This window comes from Arachis ipaensis, chromosome B6 (assembly GCF_059453495.1).
Source record: "Arachis ipaensis isolate K30076 ecotype BB chromosome B6, ASM5945349v1, whole genome shotgun sequence".
NCBI lineage: Eukaryota > Viridiplantae > Streptophyta > Magnoliopsida > Fabales > Fabaceae > Arachis > Arachis ipaensis.
Genome location: NC_142441.1, coordinates 11,914,303 through 11,931,483, shown reverse-complemented (window position 1 = coordinate 11,931,483; position 17,181 = coordinate 11,914,303). Strand labels below are relative to the sequence as shown.

The window sequence follows — 17,181 nt, the reverse complement described above, 5'->3', positions numbered from 1 at the left end:
GTTTAACTAGTTGAGCTAAGTCTCAGCTGCCATTTGTTACTTTATTTAAGAAAAAACTACAAAAGTACCCTGAAGTTTACGAACAAATAATCAATTAGGTAATGTTTGACCTCTAAACCCAAATTAATAGGCCCAATGGACCCAACAGTAGAAGAAGGCTTGCTATAGCTCTTTGAGGCTTGGTAGCAAAAGGGCACAAAAAAGCTTCTGAATAGCATTATTCTTACTAGTGTGTTAATATTGATTCACTTTTTTGTTTATTCAATATTATAAAAATAATGATTAACAAAAAAATATTATAAAAATAATACAATAAAATTAATTGAGATAATAAGTTGTTTATATTTAAATAAGATATTGTGAATTCAAATCTTAAAAATAAAAATAAAAATTATAAAGGTTGTCCATCATTCCTTCTCATATCCCTATTATATAGCCCATTATCTCTCTCTCTCTCTCTATGTATGTTTGTGTGTGTTTTGTTTTTTTGCTAATAATACTAGTTATATACTAAATACTTTTGATAAAAATATAGTTTTTATTAATTAATTATATATTATTTTTAATTAATAGAACAATGAGAATATGCCTTGGTTGTTAAAAAATACACCTAGCGAAATTGATTTTGTTCCTTTTCTTTTTAATTTATTTTTCAAATATTTCATTGAGAATAAATTCCAAGTATATTTTCATTTGTTATGTCTATAGTAATAATCTTGGAAGGGTATTCAAGGTCAAATTTACGGAGTTTGAACTTTGAAGCCACATTCTATCAAATGCACATTGTTCACAACACTCAACAGATTAGTTTACTAAGGACACTAGCATCTTTTGTAGCTCAATTTTTTTTATTAAAAACAATAAAATTTAATTACTCCTCTATTTTTATAGTTTTTATCGAATTTTTAATTAAATTTTTATATTTTTTAATTAATTTTTATACCAGATTAAATTTTATAATTAAATTCTTATTATGATAAAAGCATTGAAAATAATATAATATTTTAATAAATAAAATAAAATATTCAGTAAAAATATTAAGTATATATTTTTTTAATTTTATTAATTTTAATATTTTTTTTATATTAAAAACTTAATTACAAATTCTAATATAATATAGGAACTCAACTAAAAAAAAAAAATAAAAACCTAATAAACTATGAGAACTATAATTAATATAACACATTCTGTCAATGTTTGACTACAAAGAAATGAGACCTCCGAAATCATCGTTGATTACAACTACCAGAGTGTAATTCAATTTTTTTGGCAACTTTTTCCCCTAAAACAAAATATTTGGTAATTTCACTGTTTGTTTATATGCATGAAGCTCTGATAGGATTCACAGAATTCAATTATACTATAAGGACATACATTAGAAGCAAAATAACAGTCAACCATAACATTAGGCCAAAAAAATTATGGGGCCAAAAAGAATTACAATACAAAAGAATGAGTCCCAAACAATGTAAAATACAAACAATATTAGTAATTAATAGCAAATGAGTTTTCTTTCAAAGAACTGATGGATGATGATGATGATGAGAGATTACAGGAAGACCCCATTGTGTGGGAATAACAACAGCAGCATTACCAAACACTTCCTGCAGGTTCATTCTGTTGACAACATCATTGTACATTCTCATGATCTTGCTGATGGTGAAAGCCTTCAGGGAAAGCCTCTTTAACCGTGACAACCTAATACCTCGTAATCTTCCATTCACAGATTTCACCCAACAACGTTGTTTTCCAAGCCTCTCATACCCACTTCTCATGCCTCTTGTGCCCAAATATTGGAACCCCATTTGCACCATTATTCACACTACTCTGCTTCTGATCTAAAGTTCATTCCTTGTGGTGCATTATATAATACATGGATGCCACCGTGCTTCAAAGAACTTAGTCAATTTTGATGCAGATAAAGACAAGATTACCTCTTTTTATTTATTTCTTTCCAAATTCTAACACATGGCTACAAATCACTTACGTTGCCAATACTAGTTGTTGTTTTTGCTAGCAATCCAAATTAGTAGGGTGGTTAAAAGGAATATTGATTGCATGTGCAATGATTGATGCATGAACCTTTCTGAAACCATTAAGCTAATTGAAACCAATCATTAGCTTAACTAGGGCCTAAAATGTATATGGCTAGCTTGATCTAATTTTGTTATATGTATACATTGTTTCTGGTAGAAATTAAATTGCAACTAAATCAAGCTATCAACTGTTTGTGTAATTTGTCATTTTATAGAAGAAATTAAAGATAGTATCTATTATTGCTTGTTTAGTCTAACTCTTTAACTAATCCTTCATATCGTATTCTTTGACTGACTTATTAAGTCTTAACAACTAACCAGCCTTTTCTTTTCCAAATTAATATTAATATTAACACTCTGGTGATTGAATAATAAAATTAGATCTATTATTTTATTCAAAGGCAGGCTAATAAAAAAAAACTTATGATTATTCTAACGAAAAGCTACGATTATTTTAGTGTTTTTCTCTCCAATCCATACGTACTCATTCAGGGAATCATTCTCTCCAAAAGGTGTACCTGTTTGACACACTATGAATGCGTGTCTATATTACTTGCAAACTAAATTTGCATCATATTTCTGGCATTTGCTTCCATTATTCACGCCATCAAGAAAAAAGTCACACGACAATTGGTTTGAGTTTTTGTTTAACTTGCACGCTCTTGGGTGGGGGTTCAGAACTTTATGTTAGTATATCATATTATTAATAATTTTGTTAATATAAGATCTAGAGAATATTATCATAGAAGTATGTGATAAACAACACATAAATAATCTTATATGTTTAAAATATTTAAATTTTAAAATAATATAACTTAAATTTTGTGTTGTATTTTAATAAATAAACTATAAAGTTATATATTTTAAGTTGAATTATGCAATATTATATTATGATATGTTCATTCCTATTAGTATTTTGGTTCTCGCGGTATTTTCTAACCCGACAGGTTAAAGCCTAATTTATCACGAATTTAATTAGGACTTTCAAATGGGCCAAATTCATCGGACTAGCCCGTTTACCAATTTAAATGGCGGACTTTGCCTCTAAAATTAAGCCCGTTTAAATTTTGGGCTAAACGGGTTGAGCTCGATTAACCAAAAAAAAAATAATGGATTAAACGGACTAGCCCGCGGGCTAAATGGGGATTGGGGAGCCCATTTTTTTTACATTCTTACAAAAAAAATAGTACTGTTAGTCGATATTTTTTTCAATCTGACCCGAAAATCTGGCCCATCAACTAAAAAAATACTGTTTGTTTAAGGTTTTTAACCTAAAAGTGATATTTTTTGTCAAATATTTTTCAAAAAATAAAAGGATAAACGGGCAAGTCCGTTTAACCCATCGATCTGACCATAAACGATTCGAGTTAAAAAATTATGGCTTGCGAATGAAGCGAACTTAAACGGGTCAACTCATTTAACCCACGTCCCGCAGGCTTAAACAGGCCGGACCTAAATGGGTAGAACATTTGACAGCCCTAAATCTGATCTCCATTTAAAAGTTTATCGCTGGCCAGCCAATGAATTGATGTATACATAAGGCGGGATTTAAATTTATGACACTTGGTTAAGCGGATGAGTGAACTGATTATTTGATCATTCCAAGTTGGTTCATTTCTATTAGTAGGAGTGGAAAAAGGCCAGACTGGATAGCCTGGCTTGGCTTGAGCTGTTATAAAAGAAGCACAGGCTCATTTAAAAGCCTTAATGTGTTAATAGGTCAGGTCCAGACTCACTAATTAATTTTATTGGCCTGTCAGGCCTATCTAGACCTGCTAAAACATAATTAAATATATAAGTAAGTTTTTATTATTAACAAAATTATGAGATATTTTAAATTTATTATATTTTATTATAAATATTTTTATATATTTTAAATATTTTAAAAGATTAAAATTTTTTATAAATATTAAATGACATATTACATGTAAATATTTTTATTAAAAAAATAATTTTTTAAATAATATTTTTATTTTTGTAAAAAAAAATATCAGGCCTTTTAACAGGTTTCAAGTTAGGCCAGACTGAATAACAGGCCAGACCTAATACTTTATAGTTTATAAAGAGCCTATAGCAAGCTGCGAGTCAGGCTCAGGCCAATTAACTACATGACAGGCCAAGTTTGTTAAAAGCAAAATTTGGCCTGACCTGATCTGTTTTCACCCCTACCTATTAAGCCCGTTTGGAAAATTTTAAAAGTTACTTTTTTAAACTTTTAACTTATAAAAAATAATAGTATTAATGTTTGGTATAATTTTAAAAATTAAATTGTAGCTCTCTAGAAAGTTACTTAAATGTTTGTAGAAAAGTTTAAAAAAATGACTTTTTTATAATAAATTTTTTTATCATAATTTTTTTTAAATAAATATTTTTAAAACTAAAAAATTAAATATAAAATAATTTGTTTATAAACTATTTTAATATAAATATTTATTATTTAAACTATTTTTTTAAAAAAATTTAATTAAGTTATTTATCAAAACTTGACCTTAGCACATGTGACATTGGCATTTTACCCGTTATTTATTAGTAAACGAGCTTCAAGATCAACTAGAATCTCTGAAATTAATTGCATGTATGTGACCGTTGGTGACTCTATGCAAATTGCAAAAGCCGTTGACATTTAACTCTCACTATTATTTTTGTTTAGTTGAGATAATAGTAGAAGTAGAACAGTATTCCTCTTTCCTAAACATTAATCAAGAGTTTTTATATAATATTATCAACTAGGGTACATGATTGTTAATTCTTTAAAAAACAAATGAATTCATCGATGTTCTTACACCACGGATAAGTCAGAGTATATGATAGAGGAAATGATTTGAGATCAGCCAAAAATATAAGCATATGTTCAAGTGTTGTTGACCGTATCCATTCTCTTTTTTCTTTTGACATAGTAATAATCAATTAATCAAATTAATTTTTTGAAGTATACCTTCAAATTCTATAATGCAATAAATTTAAGCCAGATCCCAAAGGTTAAATACAGTAGAATCCCAGAGCCTATCTCGATGAATGATTATGACTCAGTGATTATATCTTCAACTAAACAAAAGTCAAATTTTTATCTTTTGTTCTAGAAAACTTTCACGTGACTTCTAGCTCCATGGTGGAAAAAAAAATATTGTAGTAGAAATCTAATAATTTGTTGGTAGCATTTAATTAATCTTACTATGGTTGATAAATTAGGCCGTTGAAAATTTAATTGCCAATGGTTTCTGGTGGAACTTTATTGTTGCTGGTGTAAATTTTCAATGACAATGAATAAATTAAACTGAGTTAGAAAAAGGAAAGAGAGAAATGGTAGGTGATTCTGACAATTTTAATGGCAGAAGCAGGCATTATATTATAGGCCTATAGGGTGACAAGTAGAAAAAAGAGTCCCCATTCCATTTATTACTCAAAAAGAAAATCATCAAACTTTGAGGCACATGAAGAACTTGTTGAATTCAAACTTTTTAGTGTTGCAAAAGCAAAAGCAAAAAGGGTCCCCACAAATCACAAAGCTTGCAGTAAATAAGGCCTAAAATTTTGCATACTTTCTGGGATTTTGATAAACATTCTCAGTTTCTAATTGTTGCTATTCCTATGTTATTTGGGTTGATTACACCATGTGGTTATAGTGTTTCAAAAAATATTGTTAAAATTAAAGTATTATTTTTTATTATTAAATAAAAATATTATTTAAAAAAATATAATTATGATTTTAACAACAATTGTATAGTGATCATAATTATCTTAACATAATCATACCAAAATATAACATTATTTTAAACAAAAGTGACATTAAAACAACCGAAAAGTTATATATATTGTTAGAAAATACATGTACCTATAAAAAAATCTCTCAAAAATAGCAAAATATTTTAAAAATTGTCAAAATTTATTCATTTCTTTCATCAATTTTATCCTTCCTCGTACATTTTTAAATCGTACAAGACAAAATTTTGAAAGCCAACATTGCACAACTATTGTTTGACATAAAAAAAAAAATCCAAAATACTTAAAAATAAGAACATTCAAAATTCAATTAGAAAAAGTATCTGATATCTAAACTCAACAAAAAACTCATCTTTAGTATGTTTTGTATTGAACTTATTTAACAACTTATTATAGTGTTGGCTGAAATTGATTGTAATAATATTAGTTCCCTCGTATTATTATTGGTTATAAAATTACTCATATAAATAATTAACTAAAAACTGTTTAACACAGACAATTTCTAATGGTGGTTGTACCATTATTAACATTTTTTTTCCTTCATGGAACTACAAGAAACAAGGATCAAAAACAGAAATAGCAAAAGAACAGTTGAAGAAGACAAGACTCAAGTTAAATGAACAGAAAACCAAAACCAGCAAAACAGTATCAAGGGATAATATATCGTACCCTCATTGTAAGATTAATAAAAATTTATAAATAATAATAATTTGTACAATATAGCTAAGGACTGATAGATAGAATCTTACAAGAAAACTGATGAAATAATAGTTAAACAGGTGGCATAGTAGAATGAAGTTTGTGATGATGATGATGATGATGAATAGCTACCACAAACAGGAAGATGATGAAGAATCATGAACTGTGGTGGTGCTTCGGGTGTGGTGGAAATTACTGAGAAGACGAGAGGATCTCTTCCTACGATAATAGAAACCGCATTTGATTCTGATTCTTGAGAAAACCAACTTCCTAAACTTCTTAGCAGACCTAAGCCTGAGGCACACCACCTTCTTGACACGCACCAAAGACCCTTTGATTCTATCACTGAGGTTCTTCTTGCGGCAGAATTGGTAGCTTCTCAGGTAAAGTTGCCTCTTCTCTCTCTGTTCATCAGGGTAAGTGTTGTAATGGCCAAAAGATTCTGTCCTAAACAAAGGGTTAATGCCGCTCATCATCACATTATTCATATGCCTCTCATCACTATGCTTCATGTTCATGGCTCTGAAACTAAGACAGAACAAAATAAAAATGTTATGTTACTTAATTGGCTTAAGCTATGTTTTCATGTTCTCAAAGTGAGTGCCATTTATATCAAAGAAAAAGAGAGAAAGGGGGTCTGTACTATGTGGAAATTCCACGAACCTTAATTTGTGTTTGTTGTTGTTGTTGCTTCGCTTTGCTTGCTTGCTTTTGGTGCGCCGCCACACAGGCTAACATAGAAACAAAAACAAGTCCTTTTTTTTTTATAGGGTGTCTGTCTTAAATATTGGTTACCACTTTACCACGTGGATTGTTGGATAAATCCCTTTCATCACGTGTCTTTTGTGCTTCCCAAATCCCAGTATTAGATTTTGTTCAGATTGATTGATTCGGGTTTAGAATTTAGATGTTATGATTTGGAACTTGAAATTGACAGTTCATAATTTAGGATTTAGAGTAGATTAGCATTTTTCAATGTTAAAATTCTACTGCTTGAGATTATTGCATGCACGAAAATGACTGTTATGTAGTTTTGTAAGTCTTAAGGCACAAGCACAACCCTTGGCGTGTTCCAATAAATTAAATTGTAGAACCAATCTTTGCACACAAGTGACAACAGCAGTTTAGTATTTAACGAAATCCGAGTGATCGATAGATGTACATTACTTATATTATTATACAAATAAAACAAAACAAAACGAGTTTGACATTGATGAAGATCGACGTGTTATGATTGGTTTTGTGAATTGGAAATACGAGCAATTCAAGCAACATAAGCAAATGGAAGCGTGTTTTGAATGCTACTACATACAGTACTACTACTACTAGCAGCACGCAATATGAGAGTTAGATAAGCGATTTGAGCTCACTTAGCTTAGCTTCTATTGGATTTTTAGTTTCTTGCCAATCACGAAGGGGCGTAACTTGGATAGGTGCAACCAACTCAAACTAATATGCATACATTCCTACACATTAATTGCAAGCTTAAACACTCTTACGTGGCCATGTATTTTGCAATTTCTTCCAAATTTTGAACACTTTATTTTCTTCCGTCACTCAAATGTAGTTGAAGGCTTTGCTTTAATTCAGCCTTCAATACATGTATAACATCTAGAAGAAAATAAGCATATAGTTAATAAGGTGATTCTCATAGTTTTATTAAATTTCAAAAGAATAATATTTTGGTATTGAATTTCAAAAAAGATGACACATGGATAAAAAGGCCGATACTTTAGCCAATTACTTTAATATCGATTAGAGAAATATTGTATCTCCACAATTTATTATTTTTTTTTTATCATCATTTAGTTATTAATTCAATTCTTTTAATTTAATTTCTTTAGTCTAATAATCTAATAACATACTTTATTTATGGTGATTTCTTCCAAATCCATGCCAATTTTGTGGGTAAATTACCCTTACTTAGGTGTCATCATCACAGCCATTAATCAAGTAAAGTTTTCAACCTTTCATTAATTCATTCATTGGTTATAGCAAAAACTTTTAATGAATCTATACCATAAACATACTACATTAGCTAGTGTATATACATACTTTATAGTGTATTGGGGAACATTTGCAATTATAATTTCTAATCTCTAAATTGTTTTTTTTTTTTTAAATACCCTCCATCCCTTCCTGAAATTCAACATGTATCTCTCAGAACTTGGAAAACGCATAGCCTCCATAGTACCCAGTCCTTTTTCGTTATCTGGCCTTCGTTAATGAAGCCAAGGTCCGTTTAGCAAGCATTATCTCTTTCGAGTTACAGGAGTCGGAACTGGTACTCTGGTTCCGTCGGATAGGCATCGACGTCAACTGAGAAGAGGGCGAATGCTAACCTGATGTGGCTCCAGCAGTGAAATTTGTTATCCATAATACCCACTACCCAACCCTGTTTCGTTTTTTTTGCCTTCGTTGTATGTTATACCACAGATTAATCAACCCAGCGTCCATTTAGCAAGCATGATCTCCTTCGAGTAACAGGAGTCAGAACTGGTACTCTGATTCCGTCGACTAGGCATCGACGTCAACTGGGGAGAGGGCGAATGCTAACCTGATGTGGCTCCAGTAGAGAAATTTGTAGCTGAACTTCTGCTTGTGATGAAACTGTGGCTGGTGGAAGCTGGTTTACCATCCCCATTTTTCTGCTGGCTTCTAATTTGGTGCAGCGGATTAGGTAAGGTCACTTCTCTCCAGGAGTTCATTTTTTAACCGTTCAAGCTCAACCTTTGGTTGTCATCAAGGTATGTCCGATTAAGTTTTTTTGTTAATCCAGATTAGTTTAATTTTGATGATAGTCTATGCCTTTTCAACGGTTCTCTGTTTAGGGTGTTGGGTTGCTATTCTAGAATTTGGAAATTAAGTAACATTATACAGTTCTATGCTGTGGCTAGGTTTGGGGCATTGAAATTAAAACCTTATACTGGGGTCGTAAACAATTGGGTTAGTTTAATTGGGTTTGGTTCGGGTAATTTTACATGCAGCTTAGGTTAGCTTCCTGTAGTTGTTGCCATTGGTTCTGTTTATTCACATTTTGGTCACCCGCTTGGATTTTGGCAGGGGTAAAATTATGTCCAGAAACGAGGATGATGTTAAGAATGATTCTGATAATGATTTGGGTGATGATTTCGATTATTAACTGAATGCAGAAGATGATGCTGAAGACGACGATGTGAATTCGCTGGATTCTACTAGCAAGCGTGAATAAGATTGTGGTGTAAAAAGAATAGCGGATTTAATGGTGGAGGATATTTGGAACCTGGAGTCTAGGACAGAGGATGAGGCTTGCCAATTTTATAACGCTTATGCTTGTTGGCATGGATTTGTAATGAGGAAGGATGACGTGGTTAGGGATAATCAAAGTAGAATCATTAGCAAGCAAATTGTTTGCAATAAGGAGGGCTGGAGGAATATGAGGTATCTTGATCTGGATGATAGATCAAGGGAGGCAAGGTCACTAACGCGAACCAAGTGTCTAGCTCAGCTTAGGGTAAAGCTTGACTACGACTGCGGTAGATGGAAGGTATTATGTTTTGTGGAATCTCACAACCACGATCTGACGCCCCCCCCCCCAATTTGCGCATCTGGTTCCGGCCTATTGTCGTCTCACTGTTACTGATAAAGTCCAAGTGAAAAATCTTCATAATTTTGGTGTCAACACGTGCCATATTATGGGATATATTGCGTTCCAGAAGGGTGGATATCGTCATGCTGGCTTCACATGCAAAGATTTGTACAACCACATTGATCGTTATCGTCGGTCAAAACTTAAAAATGGGGATGCCAATGCAGCAATAAACTATTTGATTGGCAAGTCAAACAACGATCTGCTGTTCTTTGGGAAGTATATATTCACTAGTGACGAAGGGCTCGAGCATATTTTTTGGGCAGATGGGCAGTCAATTATCGACTATCACTGCTTTGGAGATATTGTTGCCTTTGATTCAACGTACAAGAAGAATAAATACAACAAACTTTTGGTCATTTTCTCCGGATGCAATCATCATGGGCAGACTGTTATCTTCGGCTCTGGCCTACTATCCGACGAAACCACAGAAACGTATAAGTGGTTGTTGGAAACGTTTGTTGAAGCGATAGGTGGAAAAAGTCCTAAAGCAGTAATAAATGACAGAGACCTTGCCATGCGAGATGCAATCAAGAATGTTCTTCCTGATGCTACCCATTGGTTATGCGAATGGCATCTTCAGAGAAATGCATGTGAAAATATAAAGAATCCAAATTTTCTACGCGATTTTAAGGGTCTTATATATGACAATAACGACCACATAGACTTTGATCGGAGATGGGTAGCCATTTTGGATAAGCACAACCTTGTTGGGAGTACCTGGATGGAAAAGACGTACGAAACTCGTGCGATGTGGTCCCATTGTTTTCTTCGGGATAAGTTTTTCGGTTACATAAGAACGACGTCACAATGTGAAGGTATAAATTCTCTCATCAGATTTTATATTAATCACAGGAACACCCTCATTGACTTCATGCATAACCTGGATAGGGCCTTAAAGGAGTATAGAAACAATGAATTAATAGCTGACTTTGAGTCTCAGTGCTCTGAGCCAGTGATGATTACCTTGTTGGAGGTATATGAAAGATCTGCATCATGTTATTTCACTCAAAACATTTTTAAGAAAATTCGTAATGAGATTCAGAGGGCAGGGGCTTTGAATATCAAGGTATTAAGCACAACCTTGGACAAGGTAGAGTTCAGTGTGACTCGTGCAAGTTGTTTGAATCACGTGGTATTCCCCGTAGTCATGTTTTCTGTGCCATGAAGTTCAAAAACATCCTTGAGTTTCCAGATTCATTGATCTACAAAAGGTGGACAAAGAATGCAAAGAACGAATTTATTAGCACATAAATGCCTGTGAATGATGACGTTGAAAGGGTCTTAAAGTTTCGAGTTGGAGCATTGGCATCGAATTGCAACAAGCTGTGTGATATTGCTTGCAAGGACCTTGCAGACTTTAACGAAGTCCAGTCTGAACTTGTGAAGTTAGTTATCCACTTGCAGTCACGCAAACAAGGCAAGTCAACTCCTAATGTTAACGTGGAAGGCATCAACGATTCCTTTGTTATCAAAAGCAAAGGAGCCCCTTCCAAGAGGTCTTCTTGGAGGAAGAAGAGAGCATGCTCTAATTGCCACAAGTACGGTCATTACTACAAGCGTTGTCCAAATCTGATGTAGCATAGTGTGCAAGGTAACCCTTGCGAGCGATCAGACGGCAATGCATCAGCCAAGGACTTAGGTTTTAGTCCAGAAAGGTTTTCTAATTCTTCGAGGTCATTTTCAGTTAAGTCCGAAGACCATTCAGGACCTAAGACCAAGGTACGATTTGTTTATTCTAACTAAGCTGATGCTGGGGAAATCTTCTTCGGTGGGTGTCCCTTTCAAAAGCATTAAACTATGTGAATGTATTCCTCTGTTTACGCAGCCTTTTAAAAAGGGTGGATCAAGAAAATTTACGGTGACGGGTATAAGGAACCGGAAGGGTAACGACAACACGTTTGATTAGGTAATTTTTTTGAATCTAAACCTCTAATTTCTGTGACATGAGCTGGGTAAATTAATGCAGATCTCCTTCTTCTTGTTTAAAAAAAAAACAAATATTAAACAGCGGAGCCTCCATGAAAGCAGTGAATCCATTGACATCGCGTCCATGAATGGATTTTTCAACAAAAACCTCTACTCCTTAAAACAGGTGTGTTGCGTTAAACTCCTTTTAACCACTTTGTGATGAATGACCATTATACTTTTATGCATGATTATGGTTTGTGTTTTGCGATAATCATGTCATCACCAGGTGAAGGACTCACAGCAGGACAAAGGACATTCATTCACAAACTATGAATGCGATAATGATGTCATGGATGAAAAATGTGACACACCACATGTGCAGAACGATGTCCAAGATCTGTTACCGTCGTCAATGCCTTATGGAAACAAACAAGGATCGTACATGACATTGTTCGCGTCGATGCATAAGATACGTTGACCAATTGGAAGAATTAGTCTAATGAATTTAGTGCAATGCAAATTTTTAGTTTTATAAGGATGATTTATCCTGATTAACTGACTGCAATGTATTTGCCATTGGTTGGTTTTGCAGAGTTTTAATTTGTAGTAATTTAGGTAACTGTGAACGGAGCATGGTGTACCAGACAACATTGTATTATGTCCATTAGGATGAAAATTATGTTCAATAATATGTATGTGTTTTGCTTACATTGCTGTATTTTAGTTGCAGTTAACTGTGGTTGTATTTGGGTTTAGGAGTTCGTACCATTGTGAATATGCAATACAGTGGATCAATTAGAATTGTGTTAATGGATTTTTTTCCTACTTAGTGCATTTGATTTACCAACCAAATGATTAGATTGAATGGTTAATTTCGTAGTCTCTAGGGTTGAATTTTCCGTTGATGGTTATCTGGTTCTTCGAACAGTGTAAATCTCTTTCGTTAGTTTGACGGTGTAAATCTCTTTTGTTATTTTGACTTTCCAATCGTGTTCCGAATTTTTTTGGATAAGATATGGCGCCCTGTGTATGAAAGCAGTTTTAAATTCTAGCGAGTATTTTCTGTTTCGTTTTAGATGATTCGTTCTATGTCATGAATCTGTTATATATTGGCAAAAACATAAACATAAACACATTTATATTTGATCATATCATAGTTTCGAGTATTAGGAACAAATCTAGTTTGAAGATGTTGATCTTAGATACTGATGGAATTTTTTTTACATATACCGTAAAACTAGTTACAATCTATGTGAAGCCAATAGGTTAGCTGAAACCCAAGGGACATTTCCTTTAACATTAGCCAATCTTTCTCTCTTTTCAGCTATTTGACTACAGCATGACTTTGAGTCATGTAGTACTTCCCGGGATTTCAAAAGTTGAACGTTTTGATGATGTGTTCATCTGGCATCCGTAACATTGTAGATTATTGTTACCTGATATTGAAAATTAAAAAATAATCACTGTAACAAAAGTATATTGTAAACATAGTTCACGAAAGCAAGACTGCAAGTTTATAATTACATGAGTCATCCAACCATTTGAACATGCAACTCATCCATGTAGTCACCCAAAACCCACAATCATCTCTTGCAAAAAAAAATAAAAATTGTTATAATTTATATTAAGCATATGAAGCTCATTAAGGAATTATAAAATCAACAGATATAGTGAATTAAGTAGGGACACTACCAGTGACGGACTCAGAAAATTTATGGTTAGGGGGCAAAAATAATACACATTATTATCAAAATATATATTAATTTAAATTTAAAAATATAAAAGTGCACATTAATTATTCGAATACAAAAAAAAACCAAAAATTACATTAGCTGCTAACTTTCTTCGCTTCAAATCTTGAAGGTACTTCTCTTCTTGTTTTCATATTTTAAAAATGTTGAATAATTGTTTCATTATCAACTTGATTGAATGTCTCTCTTTCTATATATGTAACCAAACAATCATTCAACCACTCATCTCCCATTCGATTACGAAGTCGACTCTTTATGATATTCATAGCAGAAAATATTCTCTCAACTGATGCTGTTGTCACAGGTAGAATCAAAGCTAATTTCAACAGAAGAAATACCAATGGATAAATAATATGCTTTTTTGTCTCAACTAACTTTTGAGATAGTCCACTGATTCCATTTATATTTGAGAATTGATCATCAAGACGTATATCCAATATAAAATTCTCAAGTTGACTATCAAGTGCCAAAAGTTGAGTAGAAGAGAATTCATGTGTTTAAAATTCAGCTAAACGAAGCAACTTCTCCTTATCAAATGCAAAAAATGAGTCACTTGGATTCAAATAAGCTATACAAAGAAGTAGCTCGGTATTTACCTCTGTAAAACGATTGTTAAGCTCTTGAAGTTGTCTATCAATCATTTGATAAAATAATTCAACTTGAAAATGATGCAAGTTTGAGACCTTTTGGATTTTGTGCCTTGATCTTCCTTGTGTTACAAATATATCATTCATATTTGGAGCAAGAATATTGTGACTATCACAAAATAGTAAAACTTCGTTGAGCAAAGAGGACCAACCATCGTCTCTTATACTTTGCAATCGTTGCTTGGACACTTTAACCAATATCATAGCATTTATAATGTCTTGATCACTTCTTTGTAGAGCTTGAGACAACTCATTAGTAACTCCTAATATACTTTTCATCAAATGTAAATTGAATACAAATTCAAAAGATTGAATATGATTCAATAATTGGCATACTTCAGCTCTTTGTTCAGGATTATTTCCATCTTCCTCAATAACTTTAAGAACTTCTACCACGGAAGAAAAAATAGAAATCAAGCTAAGTATTGTACCATAATGTGAGCCCCATCGAGTATCACCTGCCCTTTTTAATGTTGTTTCTTGATTTAAGCCACGCCCACTAGAAACATCTCCATTTTGTAATGCAACAATTGTCTTTTGCATTTGACTTTCACGAAGCATGTCTTTACGTTTACAAGAAGCTCCAACAATATTGCACAAACTAGCAAGCAAATTAAAAAGTAGTGCAATTTCGACCTGTTTCTTTGCAACAACCACAAGTGCTAATTGAAGTTGGTGAGCAAAACAATGAACATAAAAAGCACAAGTATTTTCTTTCAAGATCAAACATTTTAAGCCATTAAATTCTCCCTGCATATTAGTAGCTCCATCGTAACCTTGTCCACGTATTCTTGCTAAACTTAAGTTATGCTTTGTTAATAAAGATTCCAAAGCTACTTTTAACGACAACGCATTTGTGCTAGAAACATGGACAAGGCCAAGAAATCGCTCCATTACAATCCCTTCTTTGTTCACATACCGCAAACAAACAGCCATTTGCTCTTTAACAGAAATGTCTCGAGCTTCATCAACTAAAATAGCAAATAAATCATCTCCAAGATCATCAATAATAACTTTAGTAGTTTCACTTGCAGCAGCTCTAACAATATCTTTTTGAATTTTAGGTGCTACTAGCTTAAGATTTCCACGAGCATTTTTGAAAACACGATCAATCTCTGTATTATGTTGAGCAAGAAAGTCAAGAAGCTCCAAAAAATTACCTTGATTATTTGAATTGTGCGATTCATCATCACCACGAAAGGCCAATCCTTGTCGCAATAAGAACCTAATGCACTCAATTGTTGCTGTTAAGTGAGTTCGGTAATCTCTTTTAGCTTGGTCTGAATGCTTTTGAAAAACAACTTCAATATGTTGCTTTTGCTTCATGAGTGCTTCGCATTTTCTTCGAGCTTGATTATGAGCACTATCATGATTTCCAACATGTGTTTGTAATCGCTCCTTCTTTTTCCAATTTGAAAAGCCCTCTTTTACAAAAGCATCACCACTCGCACCATCAGGTTTCATAAGATAGCAACAGAGACAAAATACAACATTTTTTGAAATACTATATTCCAACCAATTGCCAAATTCATCAAACCAATCAGCATTAAATCTACGGAGAAAAGTTCCAAAATATGTTTGTGGAAAATCATGTTCTCTTGGTTGACAAGGACCTTTTTGCAAATAAGCTCGTCTAACTTCATCTCTGTCATTTGGATCATAATTTGAAATTTTGGGTCGTTGTCCAGGATCAGCTACCAGACTTTCCACATTGAGTTCTAAGAACTTTTTATTAGAAGAGACTAATGGAGTGACTTCAGATTCTAGTGGTAGCTTTCTTTTGAAATATTTTTCCATTACTATTTCTAAAAATAAAAATATATATTCTAAATTAATAAATTGATCAATTCACTTTAAAAATTTATATGCAATCTAATTACATATAATAGAATAGAACGAAAGATAAACAAATAAATAATAAGGATCACTAAATTGAGAATAAAATAAAATATATAAATTCATGAAGAGAATAAAAAATAGATTAATACCTAAACTATAATTGTTTGAATTAAAATTTGCAATTGAAAATATCAAAAAGAGAAACAATGAAATTGAAAGATACATAGAGTCATAGAGAGCTATATAAAATAAAATAGAGAATTTAAAATTTACCTTTTGATGAAGAGAAGATGACCACTAGACAAGGAATAGAAAAAGAAGATTGAAAATATGAAACTAAGAAAAGGGTTTAAGAGAATAAATGAGTGACGGCTAGGATTTAAAAATAGAAGAAGACTAAATTTAATTAGGTTAACTAATAGTCAAAATCATAAAAAGATAAAATGGGCTTAGACTTTTAATAATTGGGCTTAGTTTATTTGTAGTGGGGTCATTTAAAATTTAAAGTGGGGGCATATATATATATATATATATATATATATATATATATATATATATATATATATATATATATATATATATATATATATATATTTTTTTTTTTTGGGTTTAAAAATATCAAATGTCACTGGGGGCAAGTCCCCCCCCCCATTCATGAAGGTGGGTCCGTGCCTGGACACTACAACAACAAGCTCTTTCATGTATCCGTAAGTGTTATTAATTGTTTCAGTCGGTTTTGCCCACTCCATTCTTTCTTATTGTGTTCTCTTAAATAGAAACTGGAAAGGGCTATCAAAACCGATGGCTTTGGAGATTCCAGCCGGGGATGGAATGAATGTAAAATGGAGCAAGAAAGAAGATGATAGTATTTGGTTGAATGCACTCCGAAACAGAGTTGTAGAGTTATTAAAATTAAAGCATGTGTACTTTGTGATTCTTAAATACAAAGG

At 32.5% G+C, this 17,181-nt stretch overlaps 2 protein-coding genes and 1 pseudogene across 2 annotated transcripts; 1 reads left to right on the top strand and 2 right to left on the bottom strand.

Moving 5' to 3' along the window:
- Positions 1-6,401: 6,401 nt before the first annotated feature.
- On the bottom strand, positions 6,402-7,252 carry LOC110263155 (uncharacterized). Its single transcript, XM_088490276.1, has 2 exons — positions 7,119-7,252; positions 6,402-6,983 (listed from the first exon to the last, which is right to left on the bottom strand). Exon 2 carries the CDS (start codon positions 6,971-6,973, stop codon positions 6,584-6,586), a length of 390 nt encoding a protein of 129 aa, XP_088346402.1. The 5' UTR covers positions 6,974-6,983; positions 7,119-7,252; the 3' UTR covers positions 6,402-6,583.
- Positions 7,253-9,696: 2,444 nt separating this feature from the next.
- On the top strand, positions 9,697-11,829 carry LOC107646546 (protein FAR1-RELATED SEQUENCE 5-like; annotated as a pseudogene).
- Positions 11,830-14,242: 2,413 nt separating this feature from the next.
- Positions 14,243-16,189, bottom strand: LOC107646547 (uncharacterized). Its single transcript, XM_016350728.2, has one exon. The coding sequence runs from the start codon at positions 16,187-16,189 to the stop codon at positions 14,243-14,245; it is 1,947 nt and encodes a 648-aa protein (XP_016206214.2).
- Between the last annotated feature and the right edge of the window lie 992 nt (positions 16,190-17,181).

What these genes read in the sequence shown, in the direction of transcription:
- LOC107646547 (XM_016350728.2), bottom strand. Translation starts at nt 16,189, where the DNA reads ATGGAAAAATATTTCAAAAGAAAGCTACCACTAGAATCTGAAGTCACT.
- LOC110263155 (XM_088490276.1), bottom strand. Translation starts at nt 6,973, where the DNA reads ATGAACATGAAGCATAGTGATGAGAGGCATATGAATAATGTGATGATG.